Here is a 15131-nt window from a genome sequence, read left to right on the forward strand (position 1 = left end):
CAGGCAGCATGTCGAGCGGGCTTGGCAGCGCTAACCCAGTCGAGAATTAAGCTCCGCGTAACTGGCAACTGCCTTCCCAAGGTCGGAGCAGCATCAACACCACCAACCAGCTGCGCAGATCCATCGTGTGCTTGACCCCACCAGCACTTTCTCTGGAGCTCCCCCTCAATTCGTAGACAGCACACGCCGCATCACACACACTACCGGCCTCCGCCATGGTGAGCTTCAGCGCCGTTTTGCGTGTGCCACGCCCGACTGACAGCTCGCATAGACGTCAATAGGCACAGGCTACGACCTGTCCAACTCAGTCTTCTCGCCCGATGGACGCAACTTCCAGGTACGGCCGCGTCTACCAATTGTGGCGGCACCAGCAGCTCACCCAGCCAGGTCGAATATGCTGTCAAGGCAGTCGAGAACGGCGGCACAGCGGTCGGCATACGGTGCAAGGACGGCGTGGTGCTGGCTCTCGAGAAACTCGTGACCAGCAAGCTGCTCAAGCCGGGCGCCAACAAGAGGATAGCCACCGTCGACAGGAACATGGGCATTGTAAGCACCGCACGACGGACCCCACCCCCCAAGCATGGACCTGCTGATGCGGCACTCTAGGTCTCCTCAGGCCTGCTCCCCGACGGCCGTCATTTCGTCTCGAGAGCCCGCGACGAGGCGGCGCAGTGGCGGCAGCTCTACAAGGCCCCCATTCCCGCTTCGTCCCTTGCCGACCGCATGGGAAGCTACGCCCAGGCATACACCCTATACTCCAGCGTGCGACCCTTCGGCATTACAGCCATCATCGCGGGCTGGGATTCAGAGGCAGAGCTGCCAGTCGATGGCCAGGTTGGCTCGGGTCCGGCAACCGGCTCGGGCGGCAAGAAGGAGGGCGCAAAACACGGCGGACCCTCGCTGTACATGGTTGAGCCAAGCGGACTGTACTGGGTGCGTCACGATGCTGGCTATGATGCATGAGGAGGCTAACGGAAGCAGGGTTACTACGGCGCAGCCACGGGCAAAGGCCGACAAATCGCCAAGTCAGAGCTTGAGAAGCTCAACCTGTCTGAAGGCCAGCTGTCACTGCAAGAAGGCGTCAAAGAAGCAGCGCGCATCATCTATGTCGCCCACGACGATAACAAGGACAAGGAGTTTGAGCTGGAGATGACCTGGATCAGCAGCACGGACGGACCCACAAAGGGCAGGCACGAGGAGGTACCCAAGGACATCAGGGAAGAAGCTGAAAAGCTTGCCAAGAAGTCGCTGGAGGGTGACGACGATGACGACGAGGAGGAGAAGATGCAGGAATAGATGGGCCCACCGGCCGCGTCGCGAATGCGGCTGCACAGCATAAGACGGCCATGCATGATAACGAACGGCACATGAAGTACTTAACGGTGATATGAAAATATGATGCCACATGCCCAAGTCTGTCTTGTTCAGCGGCTGCCATGCTGCGTCATGCCACACAGCCCCACGTGCTAGCGCGTTATCTACAAACACTAGAAAAGCACCATGATCTGCTAACACTTGCATCTTGAATACAATTTCCACATCATGCCACCGACTCTCATACTCATCCGCCACGCCCAGGCTCTGCACAACGTGGCGGGTGACTGGTCTTTCCATGACCCTAAGCTGTCAGAGTTGGGAGAGCAGCAGAGCCGCGAGCTGCACGAGAGCCTCAAGGCAAGCAAGATCGGCAACGAGGTCGAGCTCATTGTCGTCAGCGCGATGCGCAGAACGCTACAAACAGCTACCATCGGCTTGGACTGGCTGATCAAGAGCAACGTCAAGGTCATGCCCGATGCCAATTGGCAAGAGAATGCCGACAAGCCATGCGATACTGGCAGCCCAATCTCCGTCATGGAAGAAGAGTTTCCAGGCTACGATTTCTCGGCTGTTGATCCAACTTATCCTGATAAAACGACGGATCTCTCCTCCAATCCTTATGCGTTCACCCAGAAAGCCATCCTCGCACGCGGACAGTCCTGTCTAAGGGCGCTATACGATAGACCGGAGAAGGTCATCGCCGTTGTCTCGCATTCGGGCTTTTTAAGAACTGCCGTCTGCAATCGCATGTTCTTCAATGCCGACTGGCGCGTTTTCACCTATGATGAGGATGCCATGGCCAAGAATGGAGGGACTAGGTTCATATTGAAAGAATCAGAGGAAACAGAAAAGAAGGGCGGCGGCATGGGTCGCAGTGACGTCGGTGTTTTTGGCATCGTCGAGGGAGATTTTCCATCTGAAGTACAGGATCAGCTAAAGGATCATGAGGCAGAAGATCCAGTGAAGGTCGGGGCGCTGGATGAAGCCAATAAGCAGAAACCCTCATGCTGAAGACCTGGTCGCCTCACCTTTTGCCACGAGAGATGAAATGGGAAGCAATCACGGGTCTCTTTTCCATCTCCAATTGTGGCTCGCGATTACTGTCGCTTCTGCATACCTATGGCCATCGTTAACGCTACTGCTGGCTTACATGCTGGGCTGCGTGTTTACAAGCGCACACGATACGATCGGTCGTTCAAAAAAGATGATGGTACACATGCGGGCCACTCTAGTAGGGTACTGTCTTTGAAAAGCTGTTTACAGGGACCATATACGGCTTTTACAAAGGCGACCGTCCTCAGAGAGAAGCATGATAGCAACTGTCGTGTTCTGAATACATGTAGGTTAGTTATTCTTGCAATTCATGCTTCAATTGCTAGGCGTATCTTCATCCGATGTTGTGCTTATCCATCTCCTCATCTATCCAGCTCCCTCGACTAGCCTTCGTTCTCCTTCTCCAGTGGTCCCTATCGTGCGTCCTTGTCTCCCATCGAGAGTCGGTCTCATCATCACCACCTTCTCTTTGCTGTGCATGGGTCACATCTGAACTGACCCTTTCTGCATCAACAAAATCCGGAAACCGTTGCGACCTCGTGCTGTTCTGCACAGCAATGGCGAGAGGAGTAGAATGCGCGATCGCACTGCTGTTATTGGTCCTACCTGTCCTGTTCGTCTCTGTCTTCTCGAGAGCTGCGCCGGCAGCTGTACCTCTTCGTTCGTGGATAGTGCTAGGTTGCCGTGGGTCGGAAGGATCACTAGAGGCTGCACGATTCCGCACAAATTGCACCAGTTTACCAAGAACCGCGAACTCCAACTTCAGCTTGATGGAGTACACGACGCCCTTCAGCGTTGTCTCAATCAGGTATAGATTCGCGAATTCGACGCCCAACAAAGCGAGATCCATGGAAATGATGATGACGTTGATCGCAAGTAGTTGATACATGGTCTTTCGAACATGCGAATTCCTCACATGACCTTGTCCAGTACCATCATCAAAGCTTTGATTGTCGTCGTGAGCAGCCTCAGACATTTTCAGCATCCTGATAGCCTCTCGAATATATATGGCAGAGAGTATGACCTCTTGAATGAAAAATCCCACCATCTGCGTTTTCTCCATGATACTGTAGCCGCGGACGAACCGATCCAGTGTTTTTGGTTGTAGAGAGTTGCTATTAGATCCAAAAGTCAGAACAGTAGTGACCGAGTGCAAGACGACACCATCGATAATGATCATCCATAGGGTCCAGCGTAGAACGCGGCGCGAATTGCTGAGGAGATGAAGGCGTGACCAGAGGACGACAGATTGGCCTATGGTGGTCAGCGATCACAATGAGTTTTGGGGGGTCTTACTCACCGGTTACCATGGGATACCATCCAATGGTCAGCAAGAATACAGCAACATAACCAACATCTTGATTTGGATCCAAGAGTTGGAAGAATTTGATTATGAACCCAAGAGAGTAGGGTACAATGCCGGCAGCAGCGGCAAGCATACTCCAAAAATAAACGCCGTGGTATCGTTGGAACGTAACAAATACCAGGACGAGCAGTTCAATGGCATTGTACAATGCAAGACCGAGAAAGAACGCAATGATGATTTTGAGGCTGAGAGAGTCGCCCGTGTAACCTTTGACGCAGGTCTGTTAGTTTGTAATTCAGCGAGTGCACACACACATTCACATACCTCCTGTTATACCTGCACCTGCCGAGTCAACAGCACCTTGTGCAGGTGCAGACTGAGCAACCAGTGCTGCGACGGTGGCACTTGCAAACACAGTTGCTGGTGACGATGACGCCATGTCCTTGATGTCCGTCCTTCTTTGGTGCGTGGGTGGTCATTACTTGTAGCGCATATTCAAGCTCAAGGCCCGTCGAACGCTACAGGCTTATGCTGAGAAACACGCAAGCCGTGAGTACAGATGCATGAAGCCCAGTTTTCAGTGAGAGTCCGAGGCAATGGTCTGGCTTGTCAACTAAAATCGCATATGGAGCTAAAGTGCACGGCTGGTTAAAAACGGTGCATTTCCCGAGGTCGGCATGACGCTGGGTACCCACTTTCTAACGTGATCCAGCCTAGAGTGCCGAGCCGAGCATTTTCCCGACAACTCTCTTGCTGCGATCTAAGTAAGTACATTCTAGGTTGTCACATCACATGCCGAAGATGTACCAGCTACTATGACATGTAAGGTTTTTTTGTATTCCCCGTGGCATTCCTGCGTATCGGTTCCCAAGAAGGCACGACAATAAACGCGGGCACTACTTTAGTGTCATGCTCTTATCAAGGTCAGTTAGATCTTGATCATCGTAGGGATAAAACCATTGCTGTCCTTTTCCTGCTGTTCGAAGCTCTGTTTGAACGCTGCCAGCCCGGCTAGAATCCCAGCAACCATAAAGACCAAAGATATGAGTGACCAAAGAACACCCCAACACTGTGAAGAGCCACCGTAGCGTTTGGCAAAAACACTCGCGTCAGATGAATTGACCTTCCGCAGTACCACTGATTAGGAAGAAGCCCAAGTTAGCAGACGTTATAACCCAAAAATTTCAGACAAGATTGCACTTATAGCAGTACTTTAAGCTGCGTTGCTGTCTGAAGGGGATTACTCAGATCGGGGTCGAGGTTCAACTTACTGCACAGAAGTCAGCAAACTGGCATTACAAGAATTATCTAGAGTTGTTGCTTACCAATCATCACATATATCCCAGACGCTGTACAAGGATGACATGACACCAATGAAGAGCTATCACTCCGTCAGTATTGATTTACAGGTAGTTAGAACTCGCGAGACAGACGACCATGAATCGCAGAGCTTCGCCATGCTTTATGAACCAGAAAGCGATCAATAAGCCAACAGCCATGAGAATTGTCACGATTGTTAGCCAGTCCTTTCTAGCCCACCACAATGTAAGCAGAAAGCAGACCCCCAGGACAATACTTGCGACTTTACTCGCAACTATAGTTGAAGCCGCAAAAGATAATGCAACGCCTCCGCATTAGGCTGGACCCGAGATATCCTGCAGGCAGGGTAATGAACTGCTTTCCTCCACGCATGTGGGTCAAGGGCGAACGTTAGCTATGTATGTTACCATATGATAGGCTTGGTTCTTACCACACCGCCTTCATGCGGATCAAGAGATATCGATTCAACGCGGCCGCCAGTGCAACACGCCGTGATCGCGTGACCGAATTCATGGAAAGCAATCACAAGCATCTGTGAGAATTTCGGTTGGCTCATGAGGTCTTGTATCATTGAAGGGCAAGCCTCGTACCTTGAAGGGCCACAGCACCCAGCGGACGTATCTGCCAGAGTTAGGAAGATGCTCGATGATGGCTTGCAACGTGCACGTACGGCAGATTCCATAGCAAAGCAATCACGACAACATATGCGCAGATGACACCCAAAGTGACACCTTGCGTATGGTTAACACTGAGATTACGGCGCTCTAAGTGATTGGAGGCGAGCGCTGGCGCTGTGGTAACGAGTACTCGGCGCGCTAGCTTGCCTACTGTCGCTCGCGCGGGTGGCAGGATTGCTGGTGGCATGCTTTAAGGAAGAGAAACAATTAACGATGGTCACAGGTCTGAAATCTATGAATGACAGTGAGTTGTGGCTTCAACGTTGCTCTGTATAAGTGAAGGGTGAGCCAGCTGACGCGTTGCCCTGGGGCAACGCATGCGCCACGTCACGCTAAACTTAGTAAAACATAAGGTTTTGCGGCTGTGCCGGCAGGTTTTCAGAACGCAGCTTCACATCATAGCCAATCAGGATCGCAAAGCGCTGCATTTCATATCTACCGTTCGCAACAAATACCAACGACAAAAAAGCTCCAAATCTGTAGCAGTATAGACGGGTTTCATTTGTGGAACACGTCATCGGAGATCACCTCCAACTAGCACAATGACAGAGTGACTACATCCTCACATCGCTAGCAGCGTGCTCACGATGCACAGACATGCCGCGTTCTGGTGAAGTGTCATCTTTGTCATAGTGCTTCTCATCCATCGAGTTTGCAGGCAAGTTGGAGGGTTGCGTGTTCTCCATTTGACTGGGACGATGCCAATATGTCTCATCTCGTTCCAGGCGATTGATATAGCCCGGCGGCACCCATTTCTTGCTAGCCCTCGGTTTGATGCTACCGTCAGAGTACATCATGTCCACGGATTCTAGAGACAACGCTCTAGATTCGAAGACGAAGAAGTAGACAATACCAGCTGCGATGAAGTTGCATGCGAAGAACACAAAGCCAAACGAATAGCCGATGCCTTCATTAGCGTAGGGAGTGAGGAAAGCGAGGAGGAAGTTGCCTTGGAAAGTTAGTGCTTTTCTGATGAGCTGGTAGAAACGACCTACCAAGCCAGTTGAAAGCAGTTGCAAGAGACGCCTGCTTCGCACGCACACGAAGCGGAAATATTTCCCCAATGACTATGGTTAAGTTAGTTTCCTGGTTCAAGAGTTGACACCTTCAATCACTTACCAACCCAAACAAATGGTCCCCACGTGCAGGCAAACGAAGCGATGAACATGCATGCGCTGACAATCATGACCACTCCAGAAGATGGATTCTCACCCGGAGGCCGTACAATCCCGATAACGGCAAATACAAGAAGCCATACCGCTTGCCAAAGACCACCAACGATGAGTGGAAGTCGCCGACCGAGTCGCTCGATCAAGTAGAGGCCAGGGATAGTCATGGCCACATTGACTGCACCAAGGATTAGTTGCGTCTGGATTGGGTCCTCGATACCAGCAGCATTGAAGACTGTGGCGCCATACTAAAAGAAAGTTAGCGGTGTTCTGTCACATTCGTAGGATCGCCAAACTAACGTAGAAGAAGTAGTTGACGCCAGTCCATTGCTGAAAGAATTGCAGGGCGCAGCCGAGGAGTGTACGGTACACGAGTCGCGGTATGCCGGAGGGCTGACCAGTGAAGCATTCCTTCCAAGTGCCTCGACCAGCTTTATTTTGTTCCTCGATGGTTGCTTTCATCTCGTTGAAATCGTCGTTGACAAGCTCATGATTGGGGTCCGCTTTCCGGCCGCGTAGTCGAGCAAGAGCCATCCGTGCGTCCTCCCAACGGCCGCGTCCAGCAAGCCATCTGGGTGATTCTGGTACGACAAGAATGCCAGCTCCCAAGGGCAAAGAGAAAGCGATACCCATGCCAATGACGATCCGCCAGGAAGCGTCCGTGTCGTCACCTGGACTGTCGCGTACGCCATAGTTGATGCCGTTGCTGACTAGAATGCCGATGGTGATCATGAGCTGGTAAGAAGCGACGACTGCACCACGAATCTCGCGTGGGCAGCATTCTGATTGGAACATGGGCACGCCCACTGACAATATGCCCACACCGAGACCGGCCACAATACGGCCTATCATGAGATGAACCCACGAGTACATGGCGGTGATTTGGATGATGTTACCAATGACGAAGATGGCCACGCCAAAACTCAGACTCTTTCGACGACCCCACCAATCAGCAGTGTATGAGCCTGCAAGAGCTCCGACAAGGGTTCCGAGAGACATGGTGGAAACGACCAGGGACTGGATCGTGCTGTCCCAAGCAATACTTCCATCTGGTTGTTGTTGGCCAAAGCGATTGATGAAGTCCGGGAAAATCAACATGGATGAGATTTGTCCCTGATCCTGTCAGTTCCTGAAAGGATGTGGCTACCAGAGCACACAAAGCTTACTGTGTCATATCCAAACAAAAATCCTCCAATGGAAGTCACACTTCCCAACAGGATGGCCTCGATACCGCATTCGGCACCGCGCACCTTGATAGCCCTGGAAATCATCAGCGAACATTCTGTAATTCAGCAATCATCTGCATACACTTGACCCAAACCCATCTTGAAGGAGTTGTTTGTGTCAAGAAATGGTACTCGCAAGAGCTGAGTCCAAACGTGGCCGACTTCTTGTGAGCTCCCTTTATGTTTATGTGCCATCGCCATGGTGCTCCACTTTCACTAATGCTGCAATGCCCAGCGTTGCGCCGAGCATTCGTCTTTGACCTGTACGTCATTTGCGCCGCGCCGACACTGCGAAACTGGGAGACGAGACCGTGCAGTCTTGGCCGCGTCTTGCCTGCAGCCAACAGTCCTCGTTTGTGTTTCCAAAAAACACAGTAGCGGCTTGTCGTTGCAACACGGACAGCTTCTCCAAGATGATGGCTTGTGGGGAAGCTGAACGCGATTCGAGGGGCCAAGACGCTACTGTCCGATATCCGTCCACAGGTGTAAGTTATTCGCGCTACAAGCCAATAGCGCACCGCAGCCGACATTGCACGCGTCGGAAGGAATACGCATCGTCTTTTGGCACAAAACTCGGTTGCGAACCGTGTTCTCGGGCATGCGAAGCTTCTTTCGATGATGCACATCCCGTTGACCCAAGCAATCGTCAACGTGATCCCATCAAGGTGTGTATGGTAAGCAATTGGCGGACCTTGGACGTCAAATATCAATAAGGGGTAGAGTATAGCTCGACGACTCCCTCTACATAGTACATGACTTTGATCGCTCGCCGACAGCCTTGGTTTGCAACAAGATGAACGCGGCGAGTGGAGAAGAGTGGAATCTTCCCAGGCCTGTGCAGCCTCAACACGTCTTCCATGCCTCTTCCGTCAAACGTTCCGGTTCTTCAAGAAATGCCGCAAGGCCCGCTCTGTTGTGCCTGCAATGTTTGTCGTCAGCTTTTGGTCCGTCTTTCGCAACCCGTCTGCACGGAGCGTTGCAGCCAAGGCCCAAGGACCGGTCTCCATCGGCGAACAAAGGTGAGGTGTAGGCAGTTGGCAATCACTCGGGGCCGTAAAACTTCCGTTACATGTGGGACTAAAGATGCTTGATTCGAGGGAATGAAACGCCTGATGGTTGGACCGGCTTATTCTGCAGCAAAGGCAAAGACCCATGGGGCATCCGCATGGCAGTGGTGGAGAGCAGTTGGGGACTGTCGCAGCAGTGTGGCGGGCCCACAATGAGTCCTACTCATGTATTAACGTTCAGATTGCTACACACGTATGATCCAAGCCGTTGACGATCTGTGCACGCCTGCACCTTGCCCATGATGTTTACAAAAGGAACATTATCTGCCCAAGGCACATATCATATCTTATTCCCCGGCGTTTGTAGAGGGAGCCGATCTGGCACCGTAATTGTTGTACTCGTAAAATCGTTTCTAATTCTATCCTGCCCTTGTTCATCCGATGCGGCCTTCATGATGCATTGAACTCCAAAATATGCGACGAAAATCCCTCCCAAACGTCGTCCAGCGACAGGCTCGACACTCTAGACACTGACACATCCACCGTCTATCTTCAAGTGGCCTAGTTTGTGGTCAGTCTATGCGATGTAGTTCAAGTAAAAAAAGTCTTACCTCCTGTCATAAACTTGCTGTCTTCGCTGGCCAGGAACGCGACTACATTCGCGACATCATCTGGGCGACCGAAGCGTCCGAGAGCAGTCTCTCCTTTCAGCTCGTCCAGCCTCTCCTGGGTCCATCCCTCCTTGAAACCAGGACCAGAATCAATAATGGAAGTGTGGATCGTGTTGACGCGGATATCAAATTCGCCAAGTTCTTCAGCTGCTGTAAGGGCGATGCCGCGAAGTGCAAATTTGCTTGAGGAATAAGAGATGAGGCCAGGGAAGCCTCGTAGGCCTGCAATGCTAGATCTTAGTATGATAGAGCCGCCCTGGCCCTGGTCGCGAAGGACTTTGGCGACGTGTTTTAGGCCAAGAAAAGCTGTGCTGATGTTAACATGGGTTTTGTGCATGTCTAGTGGACTAGAGTAAAGCCTACCTGACCTTGCGTTGGTGGTCATGATGCTCTCGAAGTCTTCTGCCGTCGTGTCGAAGAGGCTTTTACTGTCATCCCTCTCCCCTGCGTTGAGTAGAGCACAATCCAGTCTCCCGAATCGCTGGACCGTCTTCTTTACACACGCCTCGACGTCTGACTCGTTGGTGGCATCAGCCGCGATGGTCAACAATCTGCTTTCCAACGGCACGCCCGTAGGGATTGCAGCCCTGAGCACAGGCACCGCTACTTCGAGTGATTGCTGGTTGATGTCGATTAGAGCTACATTTGCGCCCTCGATGAGCAGACGCCCTGCTGTTTCAACACCAACTTTTCCACCACCGCCCGTGATGAAAGCCACTTTGCCGTCGAGCCGATGGATGGGCAGCGGCCTGGTGAGATTTGTCGAGGTAGGAGCACGTTCAAGGCCTGGCCGTGCCGTCTTGTTGAGGTTCAAGGTCGAAATTCCCGAAGACTGCATCCTGGGTCTTTGCGAGTGCGCCATGGTGGTCGAATGCTGGGCGGGTGCTATATGACGGCGTTGTTGGTGCGAGTGCAGGTCGTGCTGATGATCCGTCCAGCGGCAAGTGGGCTCAAGGATACAAGGGCGCGCCTACAAGTATATGTCTGCGCCATCATCGCAATCTTGTCTATTCGTCTTATGACGTATCGGAAACCCTAGCGAAATTTTCGCAGCGGTTAGAGTTGTCCGTTGAGCCTCTCGCTGCGGGAGGGGTCCACTGGTGCCAGTTTTTCGGCCAATGTTGTCGCTGGCCGGCACCTCGCCGGAGAGTGAGCAACCCACCCATCCCCATCTTTTCGGTACAGGCGGTGAACGATCTACGCAACAAGCCTATGCTTATCGGCCCCGACTACCACGTACTGTGCGAGGAGTGGTGCTTGTCATGGTTTCTGGGGGTAAAGTGGTGCACTCGGGTGGAGTAGCGAGTCATGGGGAAGTTGCGAACCGCCCGTCCCGCTACCGGTATGTATCTCCCACATGTACCATGAAGAGAGCGTGTTCTGTCGACGACGTCTCACAGCCGTAGTGTCGCAGAAGAGAGCATGAATGCATGTATGGACGCTTCCAAGGCTTCTATTGAAGATTCGCGCTGGCTACCTAACTGGGGACTCTGGTCTTCAATGACTACCTAGAAGACATTTCCAGGCTGTCATTTCCCATGAGATTGCCGTCTCTTCGCTTCTGGTCGTATGCATGTTCAGAGACTCGAAATCCCGGCTTGTCACCAGTCAAGGAAATAGTCGAGCCCATCTACAAGCGCAGCTGCACCCACGGCAGCATGATCACTGAAGGGATACTCATGGAGCTCAACATGCCTCAACCTTGGACTGTCCTTGACTTCGCTGTACAAGTTTCGTGACAGATTCGTCATGCGCATGGGAACGAGAATGCTTTGCCGGAACGCGAACTCCTCTTCGGTCTCGGTCCTCCGCTTGGTTGGAGCCTGCTCGAGCGCGCCATAACTGATCTGGAATGCCGGCTTCGTAGCATTTGACGTCTGCAGTTCGGTCCCTCTGAGGGGTGCCAGGAACTCGGCGTGCTTGAAGACGTAATCATCGTTGAACGACAGAGCTGGCGAAACGCAGAGAAATGTATCAAACAAGTCAGGTCGCGCAACAAGGGCGTAGAGGACGAATAAGCCACCAAAAGAGTGCCCATATAGAGCATCGCGGTTGAATGCAGCGTTTGGAAACGCGTTATTGTGTACCCAGGGGCGTAGAGCCGAGTCGATGAAATGGATGAAATTGTCGGCGTTGGACGGCACACCTGGAGTGGCCGGAAGCGTGCAACTATCGCAAACTGGTGGTTGGAAATCTGAGCTTCGCTGTCCACTGTAGGGCGAATCTGAGATGGTCTCAGGATATCCGATACTGACAATGATACTGTCAGGCATATTGAACTCGACAGGCCTCCGACGGCGAACACCCTCCGCAGCGGTCAAGCCCAGCGCATTTCCATCGAGCACGTACCTAGCAAAATCAGTCATCATCTATATCACGTTGCTCCCAAAGCTTCTACTAAGTACGCTTACATCGTCTCGACAGTCGTGCTCTCTTGCTGCGACGTCCAGTTCAATGGCCATGCCAGCTGGATTTGGTATTCCCATGATCCGTTGGTCGCCTTCCAAAAGCCAACGTTTGGTAGGACACCTGCCGGGAACGCTGTAAGCAGTGGCGAAAAGTGCCAGGCGCCGATGGATGTTGCCATGATGATAGCCTATGTGGTGACGCAAGGCTGTGCGTGCAAGTACCGACACACGCAATTGTCTTCAGAGGCTTTGCAACCCGTGATCGGAAATCGCATCGCAGTGTATGCAGGGAAGGGATAGACGACAGCATTAGCCTATTCTACACGGGCATGCGTTTTTGAGGATGGCTTCGTACCAGGATGCTGAGTCGACGAATCGGTCTCGAGTCTTGAGCTTGCACAACTGCCGCTTATGCGCGCAGTCCCTGTGCATATTGTGTATTATTTCTTGAACCGCGAAAGGTCTCCAACCTCACGCACATTTGGGCGGCTAGACCTAGACTGGCTTCAGCGGTACCTCCCGCCCGGCCCCTCCTGCAGTAGTCTTATCGTTACCTACACGACCATGGGCACCTTCCTATTCTCCATGGCTTTCCTGTCACGACCGGAAGCTCACAGGTCTTGCGACCAGAGCGGTGTACGGATATGCGTCGCCAGAGCCTCCCGCAAGCTGTGCTCCTCTCGGCTCTTCCTCGTTTGTAGCCATTGCCTCATGATATCCATAGACACCACAGGCAGACGGTACCTGGGTAATACAACTTTCATAACACTAATACTGCTAGCTGACTGGCGGAATTAAGTACATGCGACAATCTTACCATCCATACGTAGATACGGTCCCTGAAGGTCTTGGATCTTGGACCTTAGATCTTGGTGAACCCCGCGGCGGCGTTACCTACTCAGAGGGCCGATAGCATACAGCGCGCAGAGCCCCTCGAGTGCTGCCCAGGTGGCTTGCCCAGCGCACGTGACGCGCCCCAGCACACAAGGCCCGACTAGCAGCAGAAGGCCTCTGCGAATAGCGAGGCAGGGAGTTGGCAGAGGCGGTCGAGGACTGGCCATGCTTTCGCCCCGCTACGAAAAAGTCTGCGCCACACCTGCAGCTGGAGACGATCCATGCTTTGCGACACACACTCAGACGTCATGCGCCCATGGACGAGCGCGAATTTTGAAGGTTTGCCAGTCAAGCACAGGCGCCTTACAGGCTCCTCACTCTGACTGTCCCTCTGCTAATTACCACGCACTGCAGACTGTGGCTCGCCGGTCGCCTTGAGAAGACCTTCCTGACCCCGCTATGGCTGACGATTCGGTCCAAGCCACACCACCACCTGCCAAGAGCAAAGCGCAGATTCTCAACGACGTCTTCTCGCTGGCAACCCAGTTCAGCACCTGTGTCGAAGCCTTCAATCTGATCCATCCGTCCAAAGACAACGACCATGCCCAAAAGGTGGCCCTCGCTAAGCTTGGCCTCCAACAGGGCCGGCTGCTCATCTTTGGCGATGCCGTCGGTATATCAGCCCCGCCAGCAACAATTGCAAGGCATATGGTCCCATCCCACCCTGGCCTAACCAACCCTGACCCGCATCTGCCCGTAAATTTCAGTGTGCGAGATTCCAGACTCGATGATGAGGAGACCAACGACAAGATACGTAACGCGCTCAACGAAATCTCAGGCCGTCCCGGGAATCTGTCACGAGATGAGTTGATGGAAAAGTACGGATTGAAGAGCCCCAAACACTTTTCGAGGCTTGAATATCCTGCTCTGGACACCAACCGACTGGAGGGTTTTCGAGAAAAGTACGCCTTGTTGCAAGACCTCGTCCGACAAACCGGCGCAAGGGCGAGCATCAAGCGTAACATGAGTATGACCACCAACCACTGGACCGTCAAGAATTGCGATCGCTTCAACGAATTTGTCAAGACCGTGCGCTTAGAGGTGGATGCTCTCGTCGAGCTCATGGGCGTCAAAGAACAGGTCGACCGCGGAACGCGTTCCGACATTAGGTGCATGGCCTGGCACCCCGACCTGACAGGGCCTGTTGTGCAACAGGACTGGGAAAAGTTGCGCCTCATCCGGGAGGCCTGTGAAATTGACTATCCAGAGTATGTCGAGGTTGTCGACGCCGCCCTCCAGTACATACACGAAGAACTCAAGGAGACTAGTCTTGCAAAGCGTCGTGCTAGCTACAACCTTGCCGTTCCCTCCACCGCAGCTGCTGGTGCCCGACGCAAGTCTGATTACGATATCCGTACAGCTCCAGTGGAGACACCAACACCTGTGACAGCCCAACCCAAAATAACCGAGAAAACGCATTTACAGCTCTCTGCCGAACGTGCTTTGAACCCAAACGCAGGGAAAGAGAAGCGCCCTGGCTGGCTTTCGGCTTTCAAGTTCAAGTCGTGGTCCAAGAGCCACAAACAGGATCGGCAACGTTCGCACAGTGTTCCAGACGCAAGCGGCGTCGACCCACAACGCTCCCTGTCGGAGACAGAAGCTGGGGCACCTCAACGCATATCTGAAGACTCAAATGCTCTAGAACCAGTGCGTTCAAAATCACTCAGTGCGATACCAGACGCACCTGCACTTGATCTGGACACGAGAATGCGAAATTTATCGCTGGACGAGGGGACGAACATGGAGACAATTGCTGAAGACGGAGTTCTTGCGTCCAGTGCTACATCAAATCGCTTATCTTTGGACAAGAATGCGCTCGTTCAAACGCAGACTATGAGTAGCGAGGGTAGTACAGAGGCCAATGGCCTTTGCGGCGCCACAACGGTGAACAGTCTCATTGATCGCCATGACATGTTTCAGGGCATTGGCAGAATCGAGACAAAAGATATCAGGCAAAAGGCGCACGAGGTCTGAACAACTGTGATATTGGTTTCTTGATGATATGCTTCGAGTGTTTATAATTCATTAATATACCACGGTTAGCGCGATTGGCTTGGATCATCGATCGAGTTCTACTGATGCT

General features: G+C 52.7%; 10 protein-coding genes across 10 annotated transcripts; 4 read left to right on the plus strand and 6 right to left on the minus strand.

Moving 5' to 3' along the window:
- Positions 1–215: 215 nt before the first annotated feature.
- SNOG_03940 (hypothetical protein) lies at positions 216–1411 on the plus strand (the record flags this gene model as incomplete). Its single annotated transcript, XM_001794432.1, has 5 exons — positions 216–240; positions 288–337; positions 388–546; positions 607–933; positions 982–1411. 5 exons carry the CDS (start codon positions 216–218, stop codon positions 1294–1296), a joined length of 876 nt encoding a protein of 291 aa, XP_001794484.1. The 3' UTR covers positions 1297–1411.
- A 308-nt stretch (positions 1412–1719) lies between these two features.
- Positions 1720–2328, plus strand: SNOG_03941 (hypothetical protein; the record flags this gene model as incomplete). Its single annotated transcript, XM_001794433.1, has 1 exon — positions 1720–2328. The coding sequence occupies one exon, from the start codon at positions 1720–1722 to the stop codon at positions 2326–2328; it is 609 nt and encodes a 202-aa protein (XP_001794485.1).
- A 376-nt stretch (positions 2329–2704) lies between these two features.
- On the minus strand, positions 2705–4115 carry SNOG_03942 (hypothetical protein; the record flags this gene model as incomplete). Its single annotated transcript, XM_001794434.1, has 3 exons — positions 2705–3624; positions 3671–3943; positions 4001–4115. 3 exons carry the CDS (start codon positions 4113–4115, stop codon positions 2705–2707), a joined length of 1308 nt encoding a protein of 435 aa, XP_001794486.1.
- A 2112-nt stretch (positions 4116–6227) lies between these two features.
- On the minus strand, positions 6228–7940 carry SNOG_03943 (hypothetical protein; the record flags this gene model as incomplete). The annotated part of the gene is made up of 3 exons (XM_001794435.1): positions 6228–6699; positions 6816–7077; positions 7139–7940. 3 exons carry the CDS (start codon positions 7938–7940, stop codon positions 6228–6230), a joined length of 1536 nt encoding a protein of 511 aa, XP_001794487.1.
- A 541-nt stretch (positions 7941–8481) lies between these two features.
- On the plus strand, positions 8482–9091 carry SNOG_03944 (hypothetical protein; the record flags this gene model as incomplete). Its single annotated transcript, XM_001794436.1, has 3 exons — positions 8482–8553; positions 8582–8733; positions 8845–9091. The coding sequence occupies 3 exons, from the start codon at positions 8482–8484 to the stop codon at positions 9089–9091; spliced, it is 471 nt and encodes a 156-aa protein (XP_001794488.1).
- Positions 9092–9666: 575 nt separating this feature from the next.
- SNOG_03945 (hypothetical protein) lies at positions 9667–10608 on the minus strand (the record flags this gene model as incomplete). The annotated part of the gene is made up of 2 exons (XM_001794437.1): positions 9667–9968; positions 10110–10608. 2 exons carry the CDS (start codon positions 10606–10608, stop codon positions 9667–9669), a joined length of 801 nt encoding a protein of 266 aa, XP_001794489.1.
- Positions 10609–10716: 108 nt separating this feature from the next.
- On the minus strand, positions 10717–11056 carry SNOG_03946 (hypothetical protein; the record flags this gene model as incomplete). Its single annotated transcript, XM_001794438.1, has 2 exons — positions 10717–10943; positions 10987–11056. 2 exons carry the CDS (start codon positions 11054–11056, stop codon positions 10717–10719), a joined length of 297 nt encoding a protein of 98 aa, XP_001794490.1.
- Positions 11057–11241: 185 nt separating this feature from the next.
- On the minus strand, positions 11242–12333 carry SNOG_03947 (hypothetical protein; the record flags this gene model as incomplete). Its single annotated transcript, XM_001794439.1, has 2 exons — positions 11242–12095; positions 12158–12333. 2 exons carry the CDS (start codon positions 12331–12333, stop codon positions 11348–11350), a joined length of 924 nt encoding a protein of 307 aa, XP_001794491.1. The 3' UTR covers positions 11242–11347.
- Positions 12334–12765: 432 nt separating this feature from the next.
- On the minus strand, positions 12766–13215 carry SNOG_03948 (hypothetical protein; the record flags this gene model as incomplete). The annotated part of the gene is made up of 2 exons (XM_001794440.1): positions 12766–12898; positions 13049–13215. 2 exons carry the CDS (start codon positions 13213–13215, stop codon positions 12766–12768), a joined length of 300 nt encoding a protein of 99 aa, XP_001794492.1.
- Positions 13216–13447: 232 nt separating this feature from the next.
- Positions 13448–15105, plus strand: SNOG_03949 (hypothetical protein; the record flags this gene model as incomplete). The annotated part of the gene is made up of 1 exon (XM_001794441.1): positions 13448–15105. One exon carries the CDS (start codon positions 13448–13450, stop codon positions 15020–15022), a length of 1575 nt encoding a protein of 524 aa, XP_001794493.1. The 3' UTR covers positions 15023–15105.
- Positions 15106–15131: the final 26 nt, after the last annotated feature.

This window comes from Parastagonospora nodorum (assembly GCF_000146915.1).
Source record: "Parastagonospora nodorum SN15 chromosome Unknown scaffold_5, whole genome shotgun sequence".
Lineage (NCBI taxonomy): Eukaryota > Fungi > Ascomycota > Dothideomycetes > Pleosporales > Phaeosphaeriaceae > Parastagonospora > Parastagonospora nodorum.